General features: G+C 38.7%; 3 protein-coding genes and 1 long non-coding RNA gene across 4 annotated transcripts; all 4 read right to left on the reverse strand.

Moving 5' to 3' along the window:
• Positions 1–6,023: 6,023 nt before the first annotated feature.
• LOC114537718 lies at positions 6,024–6,667 on the reverse strand. The gene is made up of 3 exons (XR_003688628.1): positions 6,606–6,667; positions 6,336–6,443; positions 6,024–6,178 (listed from the first exon to the last, which is right to left on the reverse strand). It is a non-coding gene; the product is annotated as an uncharacterized LOC114537718 (long non-coding RNA).
• Positions 6,668–6,736: 69 nt separating this feature from the next.
• Positions 6,737–8,024, reverse strand: LOC114537737 (coadhesin-like). The gene is made up of 4 exons (XM_028558828.1): positions 7,723–8,024; positions 7,413–7,589; positions 7,049–7,225; positions 6,737–6,777 (listed from the first exon to the last, which is right to left on the reverse strand). The coding sequence occupies exons 1-4, from the start codon at positions 7,919–7,921 to the stop codon at positions 6,737–6,739; spliced, it is 594 nt and encodes a 197-aa protein (XP_028414629.1). The 5' UTR covers positions 7,922–8,024.
• Positions 8,025–10,803: 2,779 nt separating this feature from the next.
• Positions 10,804–12,606, reverse strand: LOC114537738. Its single transcript, XM_028558829.1, has 5 exons — positions 12,582–12,606; positions 12,291–12,467; positions 11,949–12,068; positions 11,622–11,762; positions 10,804–11,463 (listed from the first exon to the last, which is right to left on the reverse strand). The coding sequence occupies exons 1-5, from the start codon at positions 12,604–12,606 to the stop codon at positions 10,937–10,939; spliced, it is 990 nt and encodes a 329-aa protein (XP_028414630.1). The 3' UTR covers positions 10,804–10,936.
• Positions 12,607–12,615: 9 nt separating this feature from the next.
• LOC114537743 (plasminogen-like) lies at positions 12,616–14,018 on the reverse strand. The gene is made up of 4 exons (XM_028558835.1): positions 13,520–14,018; positions 13,314–13,349; positions 12,958–13,200; positions 12,616–12,824 (listed from the first exon to the last, which is right to left on the reverse strand). The coding sequence occupies exons 1-4, from the start codon at positions 13,971–13,973 to the stop codon at positions 12,622–12,624; spliced, it is 936 nt and encodes a 311-aa protein (XP_028414636.1). The 5' UTR covers positions 13,974–14,018; the 3' UTR covers positions 12,616–12,621.
• Positions 14,019–25,396: the final 11,378 nt, after the last annotated feature.

Here is a 25,396-nt window from a genome sequence, read left to right on the forward strand (position 1 = left end):
ATTGCAGGGGGGGGGGGATTATTGTCACGAATACATTTCTGGTTTATTCTTTTAGCTTTGTGAAAGCAAGAACATGAAATTTAAACGCGGAGACTTGTTAATTTTTTTATGAGAAATATTAACAGCAAAAACGGACAAATTTTACTCGGGTTGTTGACTGATTGTGGTTGTGAACAAATGTATGCTTGAATTTTTGTCCCCCCGGAATGCTGTCCACGAGGGCTCGTCGCGGAGTTTGCGCAAGACTTTCAAATTATTTTGAATCTTTCAAACTTGGATTTCATTCCGGATAAACGAGGGGTGGTTTTTTACTTTCAAGTGGGACAAATGCTTTTAAATTTTGGATAGCTGCTATTGTACTGTCAATTATTTATCGATGCTGTGAAAAAAATACAGCTGGGGATCAAGAACTGGCATTTATCGTGCAGAAAGGCGACGAGACATGACAATGGCGACATAATTGATGAAATGTCAAGGGACACAAAAATGAAAAAATATTACATGGCACTACTTCAATAGTAAACATTCATTTTCTTGTAAAATATGAAACTTAGGTTAATTTCACCCTCCAGTGACCACCCCTAAAAGCAACCATTCTGAACCATATAAACAATTCAGAAAGACTGTAGCTTTAGTAATTCAGGATTTAGAGCTATGTCGACTATGCCGTTTCTGGGTGTGGTCATTTTCAGGACTTTCGTCCCGGATTCACATTTTGGCACATATGCTATGTTGACCGCCATGGTCATTTTACCTTAAAACAGTTGAGATAATCTGTCTTAAATGAAATGCATACAAACTCCTTTACAGGTCCTAGACTAACGATAAAAAGATTAAATGGTTGGATTCATTCGAAATGCTAGGGTATTTACGAATTATTTCGTTACTCAAACTGGTTCGTGGTCGGCGCCGGGTGGTAAATATAAGAAGTTTTACAGCTCGAATACCGATTTATCTATCTCTTGGAATTATGACCTCAAAATTCTGTCTTTCAAAGTTGATGTTGGTGATATTACGAAGACCCTAGTTATCTATATATAAGTACATCCAAAGCGCCTATATTTGAAGCGAATGTAATTCCCAACCCTGTCCGTCCTGTTTGTGATTATTCGTCTCGTGCCTCTCAACTTATGCCGATTGACCTGATTAGTGATGCTAGTGAATCTAATTGTGAAATAGGGCCGTCTTGTCTTGATATATCAACAGCCTCTTATTGTACGACTATGGATCAACTACAAGAGTTTATTGACACATCATATCAAAAATCTGTGGTGCACAAGATACCTTTTGCCCAAACAGCCGACAGTTCAACCCCATTTAAGCCGGGTCAAAGCAATATTTTGACTTTGGAAGAACAATTTAGTATATTCAAGGAAAATATTGAGTCTAAAGTAATAGCTTTGTCAACGAAAATTTTAGAACAAACTCAAATTTTCGAGAATATCAACAAAAGTATATGCAAATTGTCAAGGGAAAATTTACATTTAAGATCATGACTACATGACCCCAATATTACAGAAAGCAGTCTTCAAGTTAATGCTACGCTAGGTTTAATCGTGATATTCATGACTATGACACTAGAAGATCTAACGATGTCCGCCTGCATGCCGCTGACAAAGCGTAATTGGGGACAGCAAAAAGATAATTATATGTCATATTTTTAAGGATTGGAATAATTATATAAGAAATTGATAGTCTCTCTGTTTTTAAACGTAGTATTAGTTCTTAATTGAAATGGGGATTGCTTGTGTACTTATTGCTAGTATATACTGTAATTCTCATTGTAATATACGTAATGTATTATTGTAATTATTTCTACAGGATGTCAGGACCTCCCTGAAAACCACGTACGTGATGGGAGCTTCCTGTGTAAATATTACTCTAACAATAATAATAATTATATGGGTTAGGGTAATCCTCTTTCGCAATGATGCTGCATTTGAAGCTTTTTACTCTGCTGCTGAAAGAAGGGTTTGTTCTCCAAACAGATGAACAGAGAGGGAAGTAAATTTTAGAAGACTTTACTGTGAGGTTATTGATTGTACTGTTTTCTATTGGTATGCTCAATGGAAAGTTTAGAGATGCTAAGAGTGAGAGGGTTTCCTTTTTTGATTTAGTCAACCAAAACTGTTTGTTCAGTGGCACGAAAGTGTCCCCAATGATAAAATACAACAACTATAGTAAGTAAATATGGCCCTGTCTTTGATATTCCAAAACTCAAGAGTCAACTTTTATCAAAATCAAGACTTCCTAAGAGAAAACGCCACAGAGCTTTTGGAATTTGTCAGATAAATGTTCAGCATTGTATCCCAGACGTTGTGCAGTTACTCAAGCTGAATGGTGTTATGGCTGTCTCGAGTGCCTCTACTGAGAGACCTTTTTCTTGTTTGAAACGAGTGAAAACCTATTTGAGAAATACCATGGGGGATGACCGTCTTGGATCTTTGTGCCAAATATCTACCTATAGAAAATATTTTGAAAAAAAATAAATAAGATAAAAAGGAATTGCATGGGGCCATACTCGAGAAGTTCGTTGAGAAACCAAGAAGGCTTAATTTCAAATATAAATGAGTTCTTCCCTTTTTTCATTACGTGAACCTATCTAGTGCACTATGCTCGTGTGTTGAATAATGATTTTTCCAGGAAGTAGTATTACACTTACACAGTCTAGTACGGGTTATATTGCAAAGTCCTATCATTAATTTCTAGTTAACCATTAAACCACAATGCACCCCATGATCAAGTGTGATCAAGCCCTCTCCCTTAGGTCAGGTAATGAAAGATGCTGGGTGGGGTTAAAGGGTTAGAAGAATACTTGGATGTGGTGAGTAATTGAGCAATCTCATCTCTATGTAATATCCAAAATGGTCACCCATTTCTAACCAAACTCTTTTTGTGGTGAGGTGTGAAGGCGAGGGTTTGGCACCCGAAAACCAGAAGGCTGTCCATTTTGGAATCACACATACCTGCGCTACCGGTATTGGTGTTTCCTAAACATGCTGATGAGCCTTGATATTGGGCGAAATTTAAAAAGCCTTCATTTTTTGCTCAAATATATTTTTATGTTCAAATATTGATGTACATTATACAATACTGTCGTTCGGTTCAGTAAATGAGAAAATGAAACATTAGTTTGTTCTCCAGATATCTGAACCCCCTGTTTACGCATACGAGAGCATGACCATGTTTTTTTACTACGCTGGCTATTTTTCCTTCAACTGTTCCTGCTTGAATTTAAAGTGTGTATAATTCCACTCGATTTTAAGACCCTTTATATATACCCTGGAATTTACGTGCATCGAGTGAAGTGCCAAAAACCACAATTGATTTACCCCCCAAAATGCGGGAAATCGCATTTGCTGCACTCTAGAATTTCAAAATTTTCTTGAAGTAGTATATCCGTGTCAACTGATTGTTAGGGTTTGTTGATATTAGGGTTACTGAATGTGACTGTCATTAAAAATCACGTGGCGACTGGGTAAAGCTAATCTCCCATCTCTTTTTTCAGAAAAAATAAATAATTATATACCATGTACATTGTAACAAAATGTCACTCCTGATACAATTAGGTATCTTGAATGCCTCAAGTTTACATGCAGCTAGCATAAATATGGTGGTTTTTTTGGATTCGAATTCAAATCATGTTCTCCACATAACTTCACTACAATTAACATAAAAGATATAATTAGTACATCTTAGCAAAGACCCCTTCCAGGCGAAACAATGGCAAAGGTAAACCCATTGGTTATTCAAACTTAATTATGAGGGCTAATGTGAACAAGCATTGCGTGACAATTAATAAGCAAGCTTCACATACTACAACATAAATACTGTCAACAATTATACCAGCATTCTCTAATCTCATATGAGTGTGTCTAATTTTGTTTTAGCATTAATTCCAAACAAATGCGGCAAAAACCTAATCAAATATAAAGTGCTAAACCCGATATAACTTACGTCTATAATCTCCGTATCGTAGCGTAACGTGGCAAAACGTAGCGTATCTTACCGTGCGCATTTACGCATTGCATTTTCAACTTGTCGATTTTGACGAACCGTACAGAAACAGATAAATGATTTTTTTAATATGGGAGTTGTCAGTAAAAAACACTTTTGCTTTTTTTAGAAAAGAGTAAATACAAAAAATCAATATGGGTACGAATACTATTATTTTGAACAACGCAAGACTAAAGCCAAAAGGGAAATCTAACATTTATTAGTTCAAGATTTGCGTTTGTTTGACGACGAATTCTTTTTCAAATATTTTCGCATTACTCCTGGTAAACACGTTGTTATGCAGGCACCAGCAAATTCTGGTTCGATGTTTTCTAATTGTAAAAAAATTATTTCCATTGTCCTAATGGCCATTTGAAATGCGAACTACCAATTTACATTGGTCGATATTGGTGACTCACGACGAAATAGTGATGGTGGTGTAATTTCTTACAGTACAATGGGTGATTCAATTAAGAAAAACAGCTTAGGTGTCCAACGACCAGAAGCACTTCCATATTCTCAGAGATGCTATCCATATGTCTTTGTGGCAGACGAGGCTTTTCAGCTACAGCAAAATATAATCCTAGAGAAGTTCTTCGAATATCTTTCCTTATCCTAGAGAAGTTCTTCAAATATCCGAGCGAGTATTCAACTATCGCTTGTCAAGGGCGAGGAGGTAATTGAAAATGCTTTTGGAATTGTAGCAGCGTTGAAATGGTTAGTAGAATCACACAAGCTGTAGTAATTCTGCACAATTACCATCAGGCTGAGAGATCCTTTTCGCACAGTACAAAATACTGTCCAGCTGGTTTCGTGGACATGACAAACAGAATGTAACACAAACCGGGAAATGGAGAGAAGTTGTTTAAGCAGATCAGGGATTAAGGGGCATCACCAACGCTGGATCACGGCGCTATATAAAACACGGGCGTGGAAACGCGCTCATAGCGCGCTGATCCATGTGTGATGCCGGAATGGAGAGTGGTACAATTAAGCGCGCGTTATGCAAAAAAAAGCAAGAAGAAACAGAAGCCGTGGCGGAAAAAGAGTTTTGTGCGACGTCGAAAACCAAGGAGATTAGAATGTAGATGTAGGACGCCATAGTATAGGAAAGTTAAAGTAGCACTGATAATTACAAGCATTGTGGAAAAATAGTGGGAGCACTGTTTCCATAGCAACAGAGAGATAGAGTAAATGACAAAATGTTTTCAAAACAAGCGTATCCCCTACTCTCTACTTGGATGCCAGGATGCAACGACTCTCGTTTCAACATTTCTGGCAATTTCTGTTGTATAGCAGTCTCCCCAAGACACTCAGCTATAACCACTCGAAGTTTTCCAGGTGTATCATAAGTTGAATCACTTGTTTCCATTCTTCATACAATAAAAATATGAACGACCATGCCATCAAACAGCACTGACTAAAATTGAATACTTCATTAAACACAATTAAAATGTTAGCAAAGGTTTTAAATAGCTCCGAAATTGTTATCGTTAAGCTTCATAATTATTCGTTTCGGTTGGAGAATAAAAGTGACTTTATTGATTATCGATATATGATATTCAAAAAAAAATCTATTGGTTTCTTTTCTAACAACAAATTTTCCCAGAAGCAAAATAAACCCCCTTTAGACTAGGAGCAACGTTTTCAATATTTCATGCAATTTCAGTCGTTGAAGAAGTCTTCCCTTGACACTGAGCTATAACCACTGGAGGTCTTTCAGGTGTATCATAAGTTGAATCATTTGTCTCCATTCTTTTGGCCGAGTCTTCCTGCGCAGTATTCTCCAACTTGTCGTACGGAACAAAAATTTGTCTGACACGTTGCATACCATCATAAACATGGTGACCATCCTCATCAACATTCCCCCACGCATTTCTTAGCCAACCAATAGCTAATGGTCGGAAAAACTGAAGTCTATCATACCATGAGCTTCGCGAAGGTCCTGTATTGACGTAATCTCCTTCGTGGTTTATAACACCACGTGTGTGGCCTGGAATCGGGTCTCCATCTGTGGTCAAGTTTTGATAAACAACACCAGTACCAGTCTCTTGTGACGTACTCGCCCTTTCATTAGAAGGAACAAGACTTATACAGGGAAGTAGTTCGCCGTTTTCGCGAGGCTGATGTTGACCAAGGATTTGTTGAGAAGAAAATTTCACAATAGCGTAAAACGGAATTCCTAAATAGTGAATTGAAATAAAGACACGATATTGTTATACAAAAATTGAGAAATTGATAAGCGGTTTGGTTTGGCGATCATGAATGATTACCATGCCAGGAATTATCATTAAAATATTGATATGAAGACTATACGGAAATTGTCACCTTAATCTCACCTCTTTTTCCACGTCGTTTGCGACGAATGTAAAGATAGCTTAGGATTACGACGACAATCACAAATGTGGCAGCAACGATGAAACTAATCGTCTTGGTGTGGGAAACAACTGAAATATATTGATAAGTACAAAATATTATTACCTTAAATATTATTAGGAAGTAAATATTAGTAAGTATTATCAATAAATGCTGACAAATAATATTGGCGCAGTTCAATTCAAACTCTATTTGATATTGCAAGATACTCAGCACTCCACGTACGTTCTTACCCTGGCAAGCTTTCTTTGCGCACAGTCGATTTTCATGATCCGTTCCCTGCTTACTGCAGTTTCCACCATATTTTCCGGGGGGTTATCACAGGATCGAATCCAGATTTCAACACCCTGACCACACGTAGCACTCATGGCGACAATTTTGTCCAGTTGCCATAGTTACCATCAACTAAAAGTATAAATGTTCTTTGTGTCAATTTTGTGATCCTCAAATGATATCAACAGATCGTGCATTCTTATGTTGATCAATCTAGAACGGATTTAGCTATTCTGCGTCAACAAAAAAAATTTAGTTTTTAGTTGATTTCTGTATTGATATCGGATGATAAAAAATAATCTTTTTAAAGAAAACCCGTCGGAAGAACAGTTTGGAGAAAGACAAACTATCCTTGGTTATGTTTATGAACGATCAAAGTTAATTTAATGACTTTAATCCTCACCTGGACATGGTTTTTTGGCGCACTTCGTTAACCTCATTGACTTCCCCAGTTCACTGCAGTTACTGCCTCCGTATTTTGGTTCTGGATTATTGCAAGTACGTCGCCATATTTCAGTTCCATTACCACACGAAACATTGCAAGGAGAATTCAAACTCCAGTTGCTATAACCACCATCAACTAGAAATATGAGAAGAATGATACTGAAATATCTTCTCTCGCGTGTACCTGTAATTCATTTGCGAAATATGTAAGTTTGAAGTAAAATCGTTTATAAAACGTCTAATAGAGATTTGTTCGTACTGCTGGCTTCTATCTTGTTGACCATCTTGTGACAGACCCCTCAAGAAAGAGATAGCTAGCTTACCAGGACATGGTGTTGTCTGACATGGTCTGTGCTCAATAGCCTCTCCTAGATGACTACAGTTTGTTCCATCAAACTTTGGCTCAGGATTGTTGCAATTTCGTGTCCATGTTTCAAAACCTTCACCACAAGTTACATTACACGGACTGCTCAATGACCAGTTGCCATAATTACCATGAACTAGTAAAACATTGAAGTTTGTTCAAGAATTGAGACTTTGATGAATACTTTCCTGCATGTTTATTTTCCTGGAAATGGTTCCAGATGACGCTCCAGTTCAAAGATAATTCAAGATTGTTTATGATTATCATACCTGGTGTACATTTAGGGATATCACAGTACTCCCATCTCTTGTTCCTATCTGTAGTAAAACACCAAGGTCGCTGTCCCGAGTTTTTGGGATTGCGACAGTAATTCTTCGCGTTGTTTAATTCTGGATACATGGTGTTCATGGTATGACGATGAGGACATTGTTCTGTCCATGACTGACATGGAATACCTGAGGCTGTCATTGATATGTTCCCATGGTAACTGCTTCCGTTTAAGTACAAACAATCCGTGTGAAAGATATGATAGTTTAATCTCTTTCCTGCTTAAATACAAAAAAAATATTACCGAGGCAGCTCGATGCGGAACAGTTTTTCAACAGTTTTTTCTTTGGCAAAATTTAAAGTTGAATCGTACCTAAAATTGTTGTCCATTCAGGAGATGAAATTGCAGCTAGAAAAAAAGATCCTTAGTGGATTTTGAGTAGAGTTTTGTCGAGTAAAGATGTACTAGGTTTGTCGAATGATTTTCTAAGAGTAAATTTAATATTTTAGAAAATATTTTAGAAAGTTGAAGTGGTTGCAACACCCGAACTTTGCATCTGGTTCCACCCCTCGTATTACCTGTAGAATTTTCAAGATCACTGTACCAGCATTCTGGGGACTCACCAGCATTTCTGTAAGGCTGTAGTTCGCAAAGGACGCGCCTCTTTGACCCGGGAAATGGATGTCGAAGAACATAAACCTTTGTTATAAAATCCCATACTTTTTTTCTACATATACGCATAAGATTAAGACAAGTTTTACGACAAATTGCTTGATTTTTATATTCGCTCCTGGTTCCCTCACAACTAGGAAAATAATGATGACAAATGAATTCCGTATAGGCATGCATACACTTCGTCGCGGTGTCATTCTCCACATGAAGAAGGCTCCTTATTTTTTCCACACCTAACCTAACCATTTGATCGTACCCTTTATTGGCATCATTATTGAACCACCTTTGTCGATCAGGCGATCTGTATATGAAGTCTGACAAAGTGATGTCATGATTTTGACAAAATGGGCGAGAGAAATTTACCAAAGGATAACATCCACTTGATTTGAGTAATGATGGCTCAGCTTCGGCAGGAGTACACGATCTAAAATGAAGGGAGAGATATGTAAGATTGCAAAAGACGACATCTTACCCGTTCCTCTTATGGAGATAGTTTTCTGTAAGAAATGAATCCAAAGACATGACAAGTCTCTTGGCGTATTCCGGGCGATTATTTGACTTTATCATAGATGTCACGTGCAATATATTTGGTAGTGAAATCGTCGCCAAAATCAGTAGAACACCAGCAATGCTGATAAAACTGAAGAATTTTTTTGGAAATGCTGTACACAAACTTGTGCACTTTGTTAACTGCCCACATGCGTTCGTTTAAAGGTTTCTCAATGATCACCAGTATTATGGATATTTCAAATGATGTGAACAGTTTTTTTTCAGAACCAAACTGATCCTCAAGTGTACAATGTCCTCAAAGTAAATTAGAACTACAAATATATGCATGCAGCAACCCCTCGCCATTTCAACAAAACATCTAATGCCCCGTTGCCACATAGCCGGATTCAAGTGTATCCAACCAACTGTTTTGTAGTAGAATAATGTCTAAAATCTTTCGTGTCACCTTCAGTGATGCGTCACCCAAGATTAGAGATTGCGAGAAAGATGTTTTATTTGGTCTGTCTTGAAGATGGATTTCATAAGAAGTGGCGCGGCGAAGGATAGGGATAACCTCCCCCTTAATGGTTCCCCAGAATGAGCTTTCAGATTTTCCGAAGTTTCATGCGATGATAAGAGGGGTATAACAAGTTCACTGAAGAAAAGAGAGAATAAATTTAATTCTGAATGATGAACTGTTTGCCGGCGGCGTCACTCCATTGACATCAAATGAACCACATGCTCTACTCTCTTATCAAAGATTTGTATCATGCATAAAACGAAGCGTCATGGAACAGAATAAGGCTGGCCGTACCGAAACTGTAATTGTGTATTGATTTCCTAGAAGCTCTTATCAGCTTCTCAAACCGAGAAGATGCTAAGATACCATCTCGAAACGAAAGTAGTTTGTGGCAGCTCAAATTCAGCCTTGGAGACTTTCAGTACTAAAAAACTCATGCACGTATGTATATTCTGCTTTCGATTCTACTCTGTTTTGCGGAAGTCATGAAGTCTGCCGTTTAACCTCTTCGTTTACTGGTATCACTGGTATGAAGTTAAAGTGTCAAATCTATCAGCATTGGTTGTGGCGTTCTTGTGATCTTAGCAGTGACATTGCTCAGGTTATTCACTTTACCTGTTTCCATGTTGAAGATGTTGATCATCTATAACAAATAAGACAAAAACTAGGTAAAGCTCTTCGCGTAATCCGCGATATTAAATGACCTCATAAATTACCACGGATGTTACCTGCAATAATTGGTCGTGAAATCGTCGCTAAAATCAGTAGAACGACAGAAATATTCATGAAATTAACTATTCTCTTCGCACTGAAATTCACAGGCAATCTAATGAGAGCGTGCAAATATTTGTGACATATCTGCTCAATTGTGTTAGTTCCGAGGTTTTCAAATGACTTCATGTTAGATTATGATTATTTCAAAAATGTAAACATTCTATTTTAAAAATATTCTCATTCTCAAGGCTACAACTTCCTCAAAGCAAATTACAAAAGATTTCTTTAAATGGCATTTAAAGGAAGCAGCCGAGCATGTTTAATTGGAGCCAAAATTTCCTCATCGAAATGGAGTCAAAGTTCCTGCTCAGCGAAGACAGTAACTTGTTACTTTATTCAGTTTGAAATACAGAACTTATAAATATATTTTTTTACGAAGACAATGACAATAATTCAGAAAATAAATGCGATTTCATACAATAAAAATATGAACGACCATGCCATCAAACAGCACTGACTAAAATTGAATACTTTACTAAACACAATTATAATGTTAGCAAAGGTTTTAAATAGCTCCGAAATTGTTATCGTTAAGCTTCATAATTATTTTGTTTTGGTTGGAGAATAAAAGTGACTTTATTGATTATCGATATATGATATATGATATATAAACAATGCTTCAAACTAGTAAAATAATTAGAAAAGGCACAACTAAAGAGATAAAGTGATTGGTTTCTTTTCTAACAACAAATTTTCCCAGTTATTGCTGAAGCAAAATAAACCCCTCTTAGACTAGGAGCAACGTTTTTATTTCAATATTTCATGCAATTTCAGTCGTTGAAGAAGTCTTCCCTTGACACTGAGCTATGACCACTGGAGGTCTTTCAGGTGTATCATAAGTTGAATAATTTGTCTCCATTCTTTTGGCCGAGTCTTCCTGCGCAGTATTTCCCAACTTGTCGTACGGAACAAAAATTTGTCTGACACGTTGCATACCATCATAAACATGGTGACCATCCTCGTCAACATTCCCCCACGCATTTCGTAGCCAACCAATAGCTAATGGTCGTAAAAACTGAAGTCTATCATACCATGAGCTTTGCGATAACCCTGTATTGACGTAATCTCCTTCGTGGTTTACAACACCACGTGAGTGGCCTGGAATCGGGTCTCCATCAGTTGTCAAGTTTTGATAAAAAACACCAGTACCAGTCTCTTGTGACGTACTCGCCCTTTCATTAGAAGGAACAAGACTTATACAGGGGAGTAGTTCGCCGTTTTCGCGAGGCTGATGTTGACCAAGGATTTGTTGAGAAGAAAATTTCACAATAGCGTAAAACGGAATTCCTAAATAGTGAATTGAAATGAAGACACGATATTGTTATACAAAAATTGAGAAATTGATAAGCAGTTTGGTTTGGCGATGTCATGAATGATTACCATGCCAGGAATTATCATTAAAATATTGATATGAAGACTATACCGAAATTGTCACTTAATCTCACCTCTTTTTCCACGTCGTTTGCGACGAATGAAAAGATAGCTTAGGATTACGACGACATCACAAATGTAGCAGCAACGATGAAACCAATCGTCTTGGTGTGGGAAACAACTGAAATATATTGATAAGTATAAAATATTATTACCTTAAAATATTATTAGGAAGTAAATATTAGTAAGCATTATCAATAAATGCTGACAAATAATATTGGCGCAGTTTAATTCAAACTCTGTTTGATATTGCAAGATACGTGGATACACTCCACGTACATTCTTACCCTGGCAAGCTTTCTTTGCGCACAGTCGAATTTCATGATCCGTTCCCTGCTTACTGCAGTTTCCACCATATTTTCCCGGGGGGTTATCACAGGATCGTATCCAGATTTCAACGCCCTGACCACACGTGGCACTACATGGCGACAATTTTGTCCAGTTACCATAGTTTCCATCAACTAAAAGTGAAATGTTCGTAGCGTCAATTTTGTGATCCTCAAATGATATCAATTTAGTGATCCTCAAATGATATCTTAGGGTGATCAATCTAGAACTGATTTAGCTATTCTGCGTCAACAAAAAGAATTTAGTCTTTCGTCGATTTCTGTAGGGAGGACGACAAACTATCCTTGGTTATGTTTATAAATGATCGAAGTTAGTTTAATGACTTTAATCCTCACCTGGACATGGTTTTTTGGCGCACTTCGTTAACTTCATTGACTTCCCCAGTTCACTGCAGTTACTGCCTCCGTATTTTGGTTCTGGATTATCACAAGTACGTCGCCATATTTCAGTTCCATTACCACACGAAACATTGCAAGGAGCATCCAAACTCCAGTTGCTATAACCACCGTCAACTAGAAATATGAGAAGAATGATACTAAAATACCTTTTCTCGCGTGTCACCTGTGATTACGAAATAAGTTGAAGTAACATCCTTTATAAAACGTCTAATAGAGATTTGTTCGTACTGCTTGCTTCTATCTTGTTGACCATCTTGTGACAGACCCCTCAAAAAAAAGAGATAGCTAGCTTACCAGGACATGGTGTTGTCTGACATGGTCTGTACTCAATAGCCTCTCCTAGATGACTACAGTTTGTTCCATCAAACTTTGGCTCAGGATTGTTGCAATTTCGTGTCCATGTTTCAAAACCTTCACCACAAGTTACATTACACGGACTGCTCAATGACCAGTTGCCATAATTACCATGAACTATTAAAACATTGAAGTTTGTTCAGGCATAGAGACTTTGATGGATACTTTCCTGAATGTTTATTTTCCTGGAAATGGTTCTAGAGGACGCTTCATTTCTGAGATAATTCAAGATTGTTTATGATTATCATACCTGGGGTACATTTAGGGATATCACAGTACTCCCACCTCTTGTTCCTATCTGTAGTAAAACACCAAGGTCGCTGTCCTGAGTTCTTGGGATTGCGACAGTAATTTTTGGCGTTGTTTAATTCTGGATACATGGTGTTCATGGTATGACGATGAGGACATTGTTCTGTCCATGACTGACATGGAATACCTGAGGCCGTCACTGATATGTTCCCATGGTAACTGCTTCCGTTTAAGTACAAACAATCTGTGTAAAAGATATGATAGTTTAATCTCTTTCTTACTTAAATACAAAAAAAATAATTAGCGAGGCAGCTCGAATTGTTAAAAAAACTGGCAAGTTTTGAAGTCGAATCGTACCTAAAATTGGCGTCCTTTGAGGAGATGGGATTGCAACTAGAAAAAAAAATCGTTAGAGGAGTTTAAGTAGAGTTTGTTGAGTAAAGATGTAGGTTTGTTGAACAATTTTCTTAGTGTAAAAAGTGTTTAGATTTAATAAAGCGTTTTAGGAAGTTGAAGTAGTTGCACCACATGAACTTTGCATCTGGTGCCACCCCTGGTTTTACCTGTAGAATTTTCAAGATCACTGTACCAGCATTCTGGGGACTCACCAGCATTTCTGTAAGGCTGTAGTTCGCAAAGGACGCGTTTCTTCGACTGCTGATCAGGATGTTTATGGGTATAAGCTTTTGCAAAGTAATCCCAAATTTCACCACATATACGAATAAGATTGAGACAAGTCTCTCGACAAATCGTCTGCTCCTTATACACCGCCCGGGTCGCCTCGCAACTCGGAAAATGATAATGACAAAGGAGTGGCACTGAAGCATGTACGCACTTTATCACCATGTCGTTGTCCACTTTAAAGAATCTGCTCATTTTTGGTACACCAAGCCTGACATATCGATCGTACTCCCTATTGAGATAATCATTGTACCATCTTTGCTTATAAGGCGTCTCGTATATGTAGTCTGACAAAATAACTCCATGATTTTGACAGAAAGGCCGGGTGAAATTCATCAAAGGATAACATCCACTTGGGTTGAGTGTTGGCTTATCTTCGGCGGGAATACACGTCCTAGAATGAAACATAAACATTAAAGCAACCTTAAAGAAAAATCCTCTTTAAAGGAAAATAATAAACTTTTTTGTTCCGCATTTAACCACAAAATAATTCTACCCAACTAACTCAAGCTCTATCAACTAACATTGTCATCTGATCTTGGTCGATCGAGTTAAAAATGTTGACATTTTTATTGCTCGTTGTGCTATTGTTCCTGTTTACGTTGGTTAAATTTTGGACTTTAAATACCCTAGCGAAATGAATAAGCATTCGGTGTATAGTAAAGTAAACAAACATTGCCATAAATACCAGCCGTAATGAACACTTTCACAGTTTTACTGCGACGAAATCGGCGCATTTATTTTGAATATATAACCAAAACGAACAGAAGGGTTATGGTGCTTATAGTTTTCTATCCAATTACAAGAAAAAATGGGTTTATATGTTGTTTCTGGTCAAAGTCGTCTAAGAATGCGCTTAGGCGCAAACTATTGTAATATCTGTTCCTCTGCACTTGACGTCACAAATTTATTTTCGCATAAATTAGCAAACGAGTCTTTTTTCAAGATGGCGGACGACTGTCAAAAGTTTTCAAAAATATCTAAGGAACTAAACGCGATGGTCAAGTAAAAATAGGAAATTAAGTATTCCATACACATGTTTAATTGATAGCAAGAATAAAAAAAATTATTGCCAATGTCCTTTAAGGGCCTGTTTATATGATCCCGCCCAGCCGGGACGGGACAGTTTCCGAGATCCCGCTTGTAATACAAACACTAATTAGTGTTTATATGACCACTTTTCCATCCCGCCTAGGCGGGATCCCGGCACTTCTTGCCGGGATTCCGCTTAGACGGGACAAGAAATTGCCATATAAATACTCCATCCCGCTTAGCCGGGATGATTCGCGATTAACATACATTAGGAGCATGTGTATATATTGGCATATTCGTTTTCTACAATAAAACATGCCGTCGAAGGAACCTGCACTACAAAATGAACTCCATATAAACACGCCATCCCGCCTAGGCGAGTTTCCCGGCTAAGCGGGATGAAAACATCCCGTCCCGGCTATAGACGGGATCATATAAACAGGCCTTAAATCTGTAAATCTTCAACAAATAGTTCAGCACAATATATACAATTCCGTGATTTCTTGAACAAAAAGCAAGAAGAGATATTGTAAACGAAAACTTCATACCTGTTCCCGTCATGAAGATGTTTATCTGTAAGAAATGAGGCGAAAAAAATATAGTTTCTTTACGTATTCCGTGACTAAATTGACTGATTTAACAAAATTGTAGATATATACCTGCGATATTTGGTCGTGAAATCGTCGCTAAGATCAGTAGGACACTAGAAATATTCATTTTCTCCCGAATTTCTGCCCACAAATCTGTCCAAATATGTTGGGTTGATTCAGATTTCTTATGATTTATTATAAGTAGTTCAAGTGATTTAAACAGTTCTGTTATAGAAACATTCTTATCTTTTCGTGTACTGCGACTTCCTCATTGCAATTATAAACGATTTCCTTCACTGACAGCTGATTAGGAGGGCAGCCAGGTATGTGTCATTGGAACGAGGAATTCATGGAATATGGAAGCAAAGGTAGTGCTTACCATGCAAAGAGCGTTAGTTCTATCATATAAGTTTGAAATGCAGGAGCTATAGTCTTACTCCGCGATTTCAAATTGATAGGATATATACGATCGTCAAATTATGCAAATTTTCTCCCACTCGGAGATGACTTGAGTGTGGTGTCGTATGTCAAAATCGCATGATGTAAGATATGTAACATATATTTATGTAACATATATATATATGATATGTAACATATATTTATGTAACATATATATAATGATATGTAGTAACATATATATAATGATATGTAACATATATACATATGATATGTAACATATATATATAATTATATATATATATAAATATATATATAATTATATATATATATATATGATGTAACATGTATTTAACATGATATATTCGATGTATTGTACTCGGCCACTTGTGAAATAGAAGAACCAGTGGGGTACTCAGCCTGCCAATTTAGTCATGCTATGCAAATTTTATGTTATTATCAGTATAGTTGAGGTATTCCGGCAGTAAATAACTAAAGGTTCACAAGCGAAGAGCAAAGTCTACAAGTTAAAGTAAAGTTCTGAGTTATTAGGAAAAAAATGTAAGTCGTCTTTTTTATTTGTATTTAGTTATTGTAAGGTTTGAGTTACACTATATTAATTTAGGTTTATGTATTTTGTTTTATTTAGTCAAACCACGTTGAACTTCAGGTTCACGTTTCACGATTTGCATATCGTCAATTTCGGGTTAAAATATATTTACAGATTATGTACGAGTTTATTATCTATTATTGTCGTTACCATTGGCAAAAGTGTATCTACCCATTCTACGTGCGTTTTGGATTGTTTTCCCGGCATCAATTGTGCTCACACGTAATCACTGTTTGCGTTCGATGGTGTTAGAGCTTAGAGTACATATGACTAAGAGCCTGTTTACATGGAGCGAGTTATCCCGGCTAGGCGAGGTGAAAACTGCATATGATGATGATGTGATGCGCTTTTTACCTCGCCTAGCCGGATGAACAAGAAAGACCCCATTGCGTTTGATACCTTGAGGGAATAACGTAGGCGAACATCATTTAGGTTCATGATCATTCTTGTTGGCGTGCTGAAAAGTTAGGTAAAAGGTATTTTATTTTTCATTTCATTTTTCATCGCTACTTTTTTCTAAATTGCAAGTGACGTTTTAATTCGTCTTTGAGAATAATAGTATAGTGGCTTTTATGCTGTTTTTACAAATTCTCTCTGTATTATAACAGACCCCATATCTCCTAGAAAATATTGCCTTGTCACACCCACAGTAGAAGTTTTTGTTTGGGCTTCTCGAAAGACCAACACAGTCCCAATGGTGCCACTTGTCGCACTTGTCACATTGAACCCAGTTTAAGCTCCCAGTTTTCTCATCAACTGGGGATTCTTGGCACAAAATGCCGAACACTTCTGGTACGTACACCGCTTTGCTTTCTTCTGTGGGTGTTTGGTCTTATTCCCCCTAAGCTTTTCTCTTGCTCTTCCTCGTCTTTTCATGATCTGTATATCCCTTAGTCCATGCACTCATTTCCCCACCTAGCCTATCAACATTATCTTCACTTCACACATTATCACCACCAATCTCCCCAGCATTGCGTCCACTGCTTGATCCACTGGCACCATTTTCACCTAACCAACTGTCTTCTTCACCAACTTGCCTACGCTATTTTCACAACTCAACTCACTAGAAGTACCTTCACCACTTAACGCATCCGCATTATTTTCACTAATAAACAAACCATCATTATTTAAACTGTTCATTCCCATTTATTTAACCCAGGAACACTTCCAACATCGTCCGTCCTTTCCTCTGAACCTGAACTTTGGACAAATTCCATACCGTTAGCGGCTTCGATTATTTTGTCCAAGCTTGCTTCACCCATGTCGGCAGGATCGTTAAACTTTATTCCTTCGTGAAGGCCACATAATTCCAACTTCAGTTCTCCTTTTTCCAGCGCTGTGTAGGGCAATCTGGCATGACCGCTTTCTTCCCCTTGAAAATATAATATAATGTATAATAAAGTAGTTTTACTACGTTTTGTAGTGGTACATTAAATAAAAATACTTACTGTATTTCTTATTTATACGGTCTTCCGTTTCCGCTTTAACCTACTGGCTCTAGACTCTTCGACTGTTGTCTGTACTATAGTGATAGATATACAAGAACATCAAATCACTAGCCGAGAAGGTAACAACATAAGATATAGCTCCTGCGATACGACTGGTTTCACTCTTCCTATACTCTATATTCAAATTTTCTATTAGGTTAATTAACTTAATTTGCTAAACATTGGCTTTCTGTTTTTTTGGCACAACTTCTTAATGAAACGTGAAAAATTTGAAAAACTGAATATTCTCTCACATCGTTATTTTTCTGATAGAAAACCTAACCTTTTCCTCCATTCACAGCTCCAACAAAATTCGCATTATTCCATGCCAAGTTCTTTAAGTCCTGATAACTACAAAAAATAACTATATATATATACCCCCATAAAATTGAAACTCGTATACAATACAGTTAATACCTAATGTAACAGGGTCTATGCCCTATTAAACACCCTAGGCACACGTTTATAGCACGCGTATAATGTAACAAAAATGGACAGTCTCAGTACCTCAGGGAAAAGCCCGCATATTTTCGTGCGTTGTGGCGCAAAAATATATTTATCGATTATTTGTATTTTATATCAGCCCAATCAGAAGCACAAGATAAATTAAACTAATATACCGGCGAAATATTTGCATATACTTTATAATGCATTTACTTCATAAATCGCCTGATCGCTATTGCATGCAAATATTTCGCAAAAAAACCCTCCAGCAGATATCTCACCTCAACATGACTTATCTCAGCAAAAGATTTGTGACCAGAGATTTCGATATAAGTGAAAAATTTCTTACAGCCAGACTGGGGCGATCGTACAAACGTACGTACGTTACACGGCTGCCAGGCCGTACGTTTTAGCCTTTAAACGCGGCTATCAGCCGCATGACTTAGATGAACCGGGTGACGTCAAAGCCATGTTTGCTCCAAACATTTTAAGTCTGATGACTTTTTGGGAATTTGCATGGTTTAGAACAACGCACATTCCCTCGACTGAAGAGAAACGAAATTGTGGTTACCCCGTATCCAACGATACAAATTGCAGTTACAGTTACTTATGTTACTTATATCTCTCATAATTTAAAAGTGCATTTAGAATGTTGAACTCTAATGAATTACCGACATAATTACTCGATAAATAAGTATAAGACATGAGTAAATGTAACATTCTCACCTTGCATCGAATCGCCTTGCAGATCTCGCAGATACGTCCATCTGTTTTTCGACCGCAATTTGTATCGTTGGATACGGGGTAACCCCAATTTCGTCTCTCTTCAGTCGAGGGAATGTGCGTTGTTCTAAACCCGGCAATTCCAAAAAAAACTCATCAGAGCAGCAAACATGGCTTTGACGTGATAGCTCCCATCCAACACGCTTAAATTTAACGAAGTCTATCCATTTCTTTCGTCTTCTTACTGCCTCTGGGCGCAAATCTCCATTGTAAATTTGATTATAAGCATCTGGTGTGTTGGAACAACCGTATACGACACATCTAGCTGGCATTTTGCAACGCAAAGTATAGAAATTTTGATGCATACAACATACATATTCATTGTAATGCGACACTAGTCGATTTCGTTCCGTGCTCGGTATGACGCCAAAACTCTAATTAGTTCTCAGACTCTTTCCTCACGGCCAGCTATTGAAAAAACCTATATTTTGGCATGTTTAATCAAAAATATCTTTAGAAGTATTTATCCGACCGGGGAATGATACATATCATTCGAATCTCCTGATTTTTGCGAATTTTTGGTGAAAAAATGGTAATAATGTCATATGCACTTTAAAAGAGAGATTAAATTACCTGAGTTTTTAAGTCATGCAGCTTCTTATAGATAGATAGACTTTATTTTAATGAGCATAACACCAAACAGCATAAGCTGAAAAACCTGTGGTCTTCTAGCAAGCAAACTTCCCACCTGGTGTCCAGTGGATGGCTGTTCGGGTGACACTTTCCTGTTCCTTCCTGATGACGTGACCGATCCATCATCTCCACCCTCTCTGCATCAAGATTGTCCCATGTTGTCCTGCTTGCAATGAGCAAGTGACTGCTAGTTGGATCTTTTTAGGCAAGAAAATACCGAGAATCCTCCTCGGTCCTTATTGTGGGTAGATGGATAGCTTGTTGATGGCACTCATTGTCATTTTCCAGCATTCTGAACCATATAGCAGGGTTGACAGTACATCCTCGCTCTACGAATCATATTTCGCGCGCAAAGTTTTCGCAAACCTATCCGCCAGAAAGGATAATTTAATTGACAACTACATTAAATAAATTTTCCTCAGTTTAACCGCGATCAGACCGAGGTTTGACCTGGGTTAACTGCGACTTTTGTTAAATTATTTCAGGACAGTACTGTAAGTGCGGATAAGCTGCACGATACACAACATGCAATGTGCAGATAAAACCTCAATTTGAATTAAAAAAAAGCTAAAACAACGCTCGGTAATATTTTTTTAATGAAAATCAAACGAGAACAATGTAATTAGTTTTTTTAATACAGATACTTTATACAACGATTCGCAAAGCAGTTAAGCAAATATAAGCAAGTAAGCAATTTAAGCAAGTGATAGCAAACGATAAGCAATGATATTTGCTGCAATTGAGATGTGCAGAAATTTAAATTCTTGTTCGAAAACACATCGTGAAGTTTAGTTGTCGTGTACACAACTTAGTCAAAGTTAATTTATCTTGTCTGAATATCTCGCCTTCATTCTTTACTGAGAAATCTTCCATTTTGTGTTTACGCTAGAACTCTTTTGTTTTGACGCTGGAACTCTTTTGTATGGACGCTGGAACATTTTTGTAACGACCCTGAAATTTCTGGAACTCTTTTGTGTGGAAGCTGAACTCTTTTGTGTGGACGCTGGAACATTTTTGTGAGAACGATGGATTTGTTGCAACTCTTTTGTGTGGACGCTGGAATTCTTTTGTGTGAACGCTGGAATTTTTGTGTGTGGACGCTGAACTCTTTTTTGTTGACGCTGGAACTCTTTTGCCTGTTGGAACTCTTTCGTATGGACGCTGCAACACTTTGCAAGTGTGGACGCTGGAACTCTTGTGTGTGGACGCTGAACTCTTTGCATATGTGTACGCTAAACTCTTTGCATCTGTGTACGCTGAACTCTTTGCATATGTGCACGCTGGATCTCTTTGCATATGTGGATGCTCGAACTTTTTTACATATGTGTACGCTGGAACTCTTTGCATATGTGCACGCTGGAACTCTTTTGCATGTGTACGCTGGAACTCTTCGCATATGTAGACGCTGGAACTCTTGTGTGTCGACGCTGGAACTCATTTGCATGTGTGGACGCTAGAACTCTTGTGTGTGGACGCTGGAACTCTTTTGCATATCTGTACGCTGGAACTCTTTGCATATGTGGACGCTGGAACTCTTGTGCGTGGACGCTGAACTCTTTTGCATATCTGTACGCTGGATCTCTTTGCATATGTGGATGCTCGAACTTTTTTGCACGTGTGTACGCTGGAACTCTTTGCATATGTGTACGCTGGAATTCTTTGCATATGTGTACGCTGGAACTCTTTGCATATGTGTACGTTGGAACTCTTTACATATGTGTACGCTGGAACTCTTGTGTGTGGACGCTGAACTCTTTGCATATGTGTACATTGGAACTCTTTGCATATGTGTACGCTCAAACTCTTAGCATATGTGGACGCTGGAATTCTTTGCATATGTGTACAGTGGAACTCTACATATGTGTACGCTGGAACTCTTTACATATGTGTACGCTGGAACTCTTGTGTGTAGACGCTGAACTCTTTGCATATATGTACGCTAGAACTCTTTGCACATGTGTACAATGGAACTCTTTGCATATGTGGACGCTGGAATTCTTTGCATATGTGTACGCTGGAACTCTTTGCATACGTGTACGCTGGAAAACTTTTGCATGTGTGAACACTGGAACTTTTTTGCATTTGTGGACGCTGGAACTCTTGTGCGTGGACGCTGAACTCTTTGGATATGTGTACGCTGGAACTTTTTTGCATATGTGTACGCTGGAACTCTTTACATATGTGTACGCTGGAACTCTTGTCTTTGGACGCTGAACTCTTTGCATATGTGTACGCTGGAACTCTTTGCATATGTGTACGCTGGCACTCTGGATATGTGTACGCTGGAACTTTTTGCATATGTGTACGCTGGACCTTTTGTGTGTGGACGCTGAACTCTTTGCAGATGTGTACGTTGGAACTCTTTCCATATGTGGACACTGGAACTTTTTGCATATGTGTACGCTGGAACTCTTTGCATATGTGTACGCTGGAACTCTTTGCATATGTGGACGCTGGAACTCTTTTGCATGTGTGGACGCTAGAACTCTTGTGTGTGGACGCTGAACTCTTTGCATATGTGTACGCTGGAACTCTTTCCATATGTGTACGCTGGAACTCTCTGGATATGTGTACGCTGGAACTTTTTTGCAAATGTGTGTACGCTGGAACTCTTTGCATATTTGTACGCTGGAACTCTTTGTATATGTGTACGCTGGAACTTTTTTGCAAATGTGTGTACGCTGGAACTCTTTGCATATGTGTACGCTGGAACTCTTTGCATATGTGTACGCTGGAACTCTTTGCATATGTGTACGCTGGAACTCTTTGTATATGTGGACGCCAGAACTCTTTTGCATTTATGAACGCTGAAACTTTTTTGCATATGTGGACGTTGGAACTCTTTTGCAGGTATGAACGCTGGAACGTTTTTGCATGTGTGGACGCTAGAACTCTTTTGGATGTGTGATCGCTGGAACTCTTGTGTGTGGACACTGGAACTCTTGTGTGTGGACGCTGGAACTCTTTTGCATGAGTGGACGCTGGAACTTTTTTGCATATGTGTACATTGGAACTCTTTTGCATGTGTGGACGCTGGAACTCTTTGCATATGTATACGCTGGAACTCTTTGCATATGTGTACGCTGGAACTCTTGTGTGTGGACGATGAAACTCTTGTGTGTGGACGCTGGAACTCTTTTGCATGTGTTAAAGCTGAAACTTTTTTGCATATGTGTACGCTGGAACTCTTTTGCATGTGTGGACGCTGGAACTCTTTTGCATGTGTGGACGCTGGAACTCTTTTGCATGTGTGAACACTTGAACGTTTTTGCATGTGTGGACGCTGGAACTCTTTTGCATGTGTGATCGTGGAACTCTTGTGTGTGAACGCTTGAACTCTTGCATATGTGTACGCTGGAACTCTATTATACGCTGGATCTTTGCATATGTGTACGCTGGAAGTCTTTGCATATGTGTACGCTGGAACTCTTGTCTGTGGACGCTGAATTCTTTGCATATGTCCACGCTGGACATCCTTGCATATGTGTACGCTGGAACTCTTTTGCATGTGTGAACGCTGGAACTTTTTTTAATGTGTACGCTGGAACTCTTTTGCATGTGTGAACGCTGGAACTCTTTGCATATGCCAACGCTGGAACTCCTTGCATATGTGACGCTGGAACTCTTTGCATATATGGACGCTGGAACTCTTTTGCATGGGTGAACGCTTTAACGTTTTGCATGTGTGGACCTGGAACTCTTTTGCATGTGTGATCGCGAACTTTGTGTTTGGAACTTCTTGTGTGTGGACGCTGGAGCTCTTGCATATATGTACGCTGGAACTATTTGCATATGACGACGCGGGAACTTTTTTGCATATGTGGACGCTGGAACTCTTTTGCATGTATGAGCGCTTGAACGTTTTTGCATGTGTGGACTCTGGAACTCTTTTGCATGTGTGATCGTGGAACTCTTGTGTGTGAACGCTGGAACTCTTTGCATATGTATACGCTGGAACTCTTTGCATATGTGTACGCAGGAACTCTTTGCATATGTGTACGCTGGAACTCTTTGCATATGTGTACGCTGGAACTCTTTGCATATGTGTACGCTGGAACTCTTTGCATATGTGTACGCTGGAACTCTTGTTTGTGGACGCTGAACTCTTTGCATATGTCCACGCTGGAACTCCTTGCATATGTGTACGCTGGAACTCTTTTGCATGTGTGAACGCTGGAACTTTTTTTAATGTGTACGCTGGAACTCTTTTGCATGTGTGGACGCTGGAACTCTTTGCATATGCCAACGCTGCAACTCTTTGCATATGTGGACGCTGGAACTCTTTGCATATATGGACGCTGGAACTCTTTTGCATGGGTGAACGCTTGAACGTTTTTGCATGTGTGGACGCTGGAACTCTTTTGCATGTGTGATCGCTGGAACTCTTGTGTGTGGACGATAGAACTCTTGTGTGTGGACGCTGGAACTCTTTTGCATGTTTTAAAGCTGAAACTTTTTTGCACATGTGTACGCTAGAACTCTTTTGCAAGTGTGGACGCTGGAACTCTTTGCATATGTGGACGCTAGAACTCTTTGCTTATGTGGACGCTGGAACTCTTTTGCATGTGTGAACGCTTGAACGTTTTTGCATGTGTGGACGCTGGAACTCTTTTGCATGTGTGATCGCTGGAACTCTTGTGTCTTGACGATGGAACTCTTGTGTGTGGACGCTGGAACTCTTTGCATATGACGACGCTGGAACTTTTTTGCATATGTCGACGCTCGAACTCTTTTGCATGTATGAGCGCTTGAACGTTTTTGCATGTGTGGACTCTGGAACTCTTTTGCATGTGTGATCGTGGAACTCTTGTGTGTGAACGCTGGAACTCTTGCATATGTGTACGCTGGAACTCTTTGCATATGTATACGCTGGAACTCTTTGCATATGTGTACGCTGGAACTCTTGTGTGTGGACGATGGAACTCTTGTGTGTAGACGCTGGAACTCTTTTGCATGTGTTAAAGCTGGAACTTTTTTGCATATGTGTACGCTAGAACTCTTTTGCATGTGTGGACGCTGGAACTCTTTGCATATGTGTACGCTAGAACTCTTTGCATATGTGTAGGCTGGAACTCTTTGTATATGTGGACGCTGGAATTCTTTTGCATGTGTCAACACAGGATCTTTTTTGCATATGTGGACGCTGGAACTCTTTTGCATGTATAAACACTGGTACGTTTTTGCATGTGTGGACGCTGGAACTGTTTTGCATATGTGGACGCTGGAACTCTTTGCATGTGTGGACGCTGGAACTCTTGCATATGTGGACGCTGGAACTCTTTTGCATGTAGGAACGCTGGAACTTTTTTGCATATATGTACGCTGGAACTCTTTTGCATGTGTGGACGCTGGAACTCTTTGCATATGTGAACGCTAGAACTCTTGTGTGTGGATGCTGAACTCTTTTGCATATGTGTACACTAGAACTCTTGTGTGTGGACAATGAACTCTTTTGCATCTGTGTACGCCGGAACTCTTTTGCATGTGTGGACGTTGGAACTCTTTGCATATGTGTACGCTGGAACTCTTTGCATATGTGTACGCTGGAACTCTTTGGATATGGGTACGCTGGAACTCTTTGCATATATGTACGCTGGAACTCTTTGCATATGTGTACGCTGGAACTCTTTGCATATGTGTACGCTGGAACTCTTTGTATATGTGGACGCTGGAACTCTTTTGCATGTGTCAACACTGGACATCTTTTGCATATGTGGACGACGGAACTTTTCTGCATGTATGAACGCTGGAACTTTTTTGCAAATGTGGACGTTGGAACTCTTT

The sequence above is a fragment of the Dendronephthya gigantea genome, unplaced genomic scaffold (assembly GCF_004324835.1).
Source record: "Dendronephthya gigantea isolate DGI-Jeju-01 unplaced genomic scaffold, DenGig_1.0 000163F, whole genome shotgun sequence".
Classification (NCBI taxonomy): Eukaryota; Metazoa; Cnidaria; class Anthozoa; order Malacalcyonacea; family Nephtheidae; genus Dendronephthya; species Dendronephthya gigantea.

Bases quoted from the DNA above. Each gene is read 5' to 3' on its own strand.
- LOC114537743 (XM_028558835.1), bottom strand. From the start codon at position 13,973: ATGAATTTCACCCGGCCTTTCTGTCAAAATCATGGAGTTATTTTGTCA. The intron at 13,350-13,519 runs GTAAAACCAGGG...TTTTTTTTCTAG, and splicing joins TGATCTTGAAAATTCTACAG to TTGCAATCCCATCTCCTCAA. The intron at 13,201-13,313 runs GTACGATTCGAC...TCTTTTACACAG, and splicing joins TCAAAGGACGCCAATTTTAG to ATTGTTTGTACTTAAACGGA.
- LOC114537737 (XM_028558828.1), bottom strand. From the start codon at position 7,921: ATGACAGCCTCAGGTATTCCATGTCAGTCATGGACAGAACAATGTCCT. The intron at 7,590-7,722 runs GTATGATAATCA...ATGTTTTACTAG, and splicing joins TATCCCTAAATGTACACCAG to TTCATGGTAATTATGGCAAC. The intron at 7,226-7,412 runs GTAAGCTAGCTA...TCATATTTCTAG, and splicing joins TCAGACAACACCATGTCCTG to TTGATGGTGGTTATAGCAAC.
- LOC114537738 (XM_028558829.1), bottom strand. From the start codon at position 12,606: ATGGTCAACAAGATAGAAGCAAGCA. The intron at 12,468-12,581 runs GTACGAACAAAT...TCATATTTCTAG, and splicing joins CAACAAGATAGAAGCAAGCA to TTGACGGTGGTTATAGCAAC. The intron at 12,069-12,290 runs GTGAGGATTAAA...TTTCACTTTTAG, and splicing joins CGCCAAAAAACCATGTCCAG to TTGATGGAAACTATGGTAAC.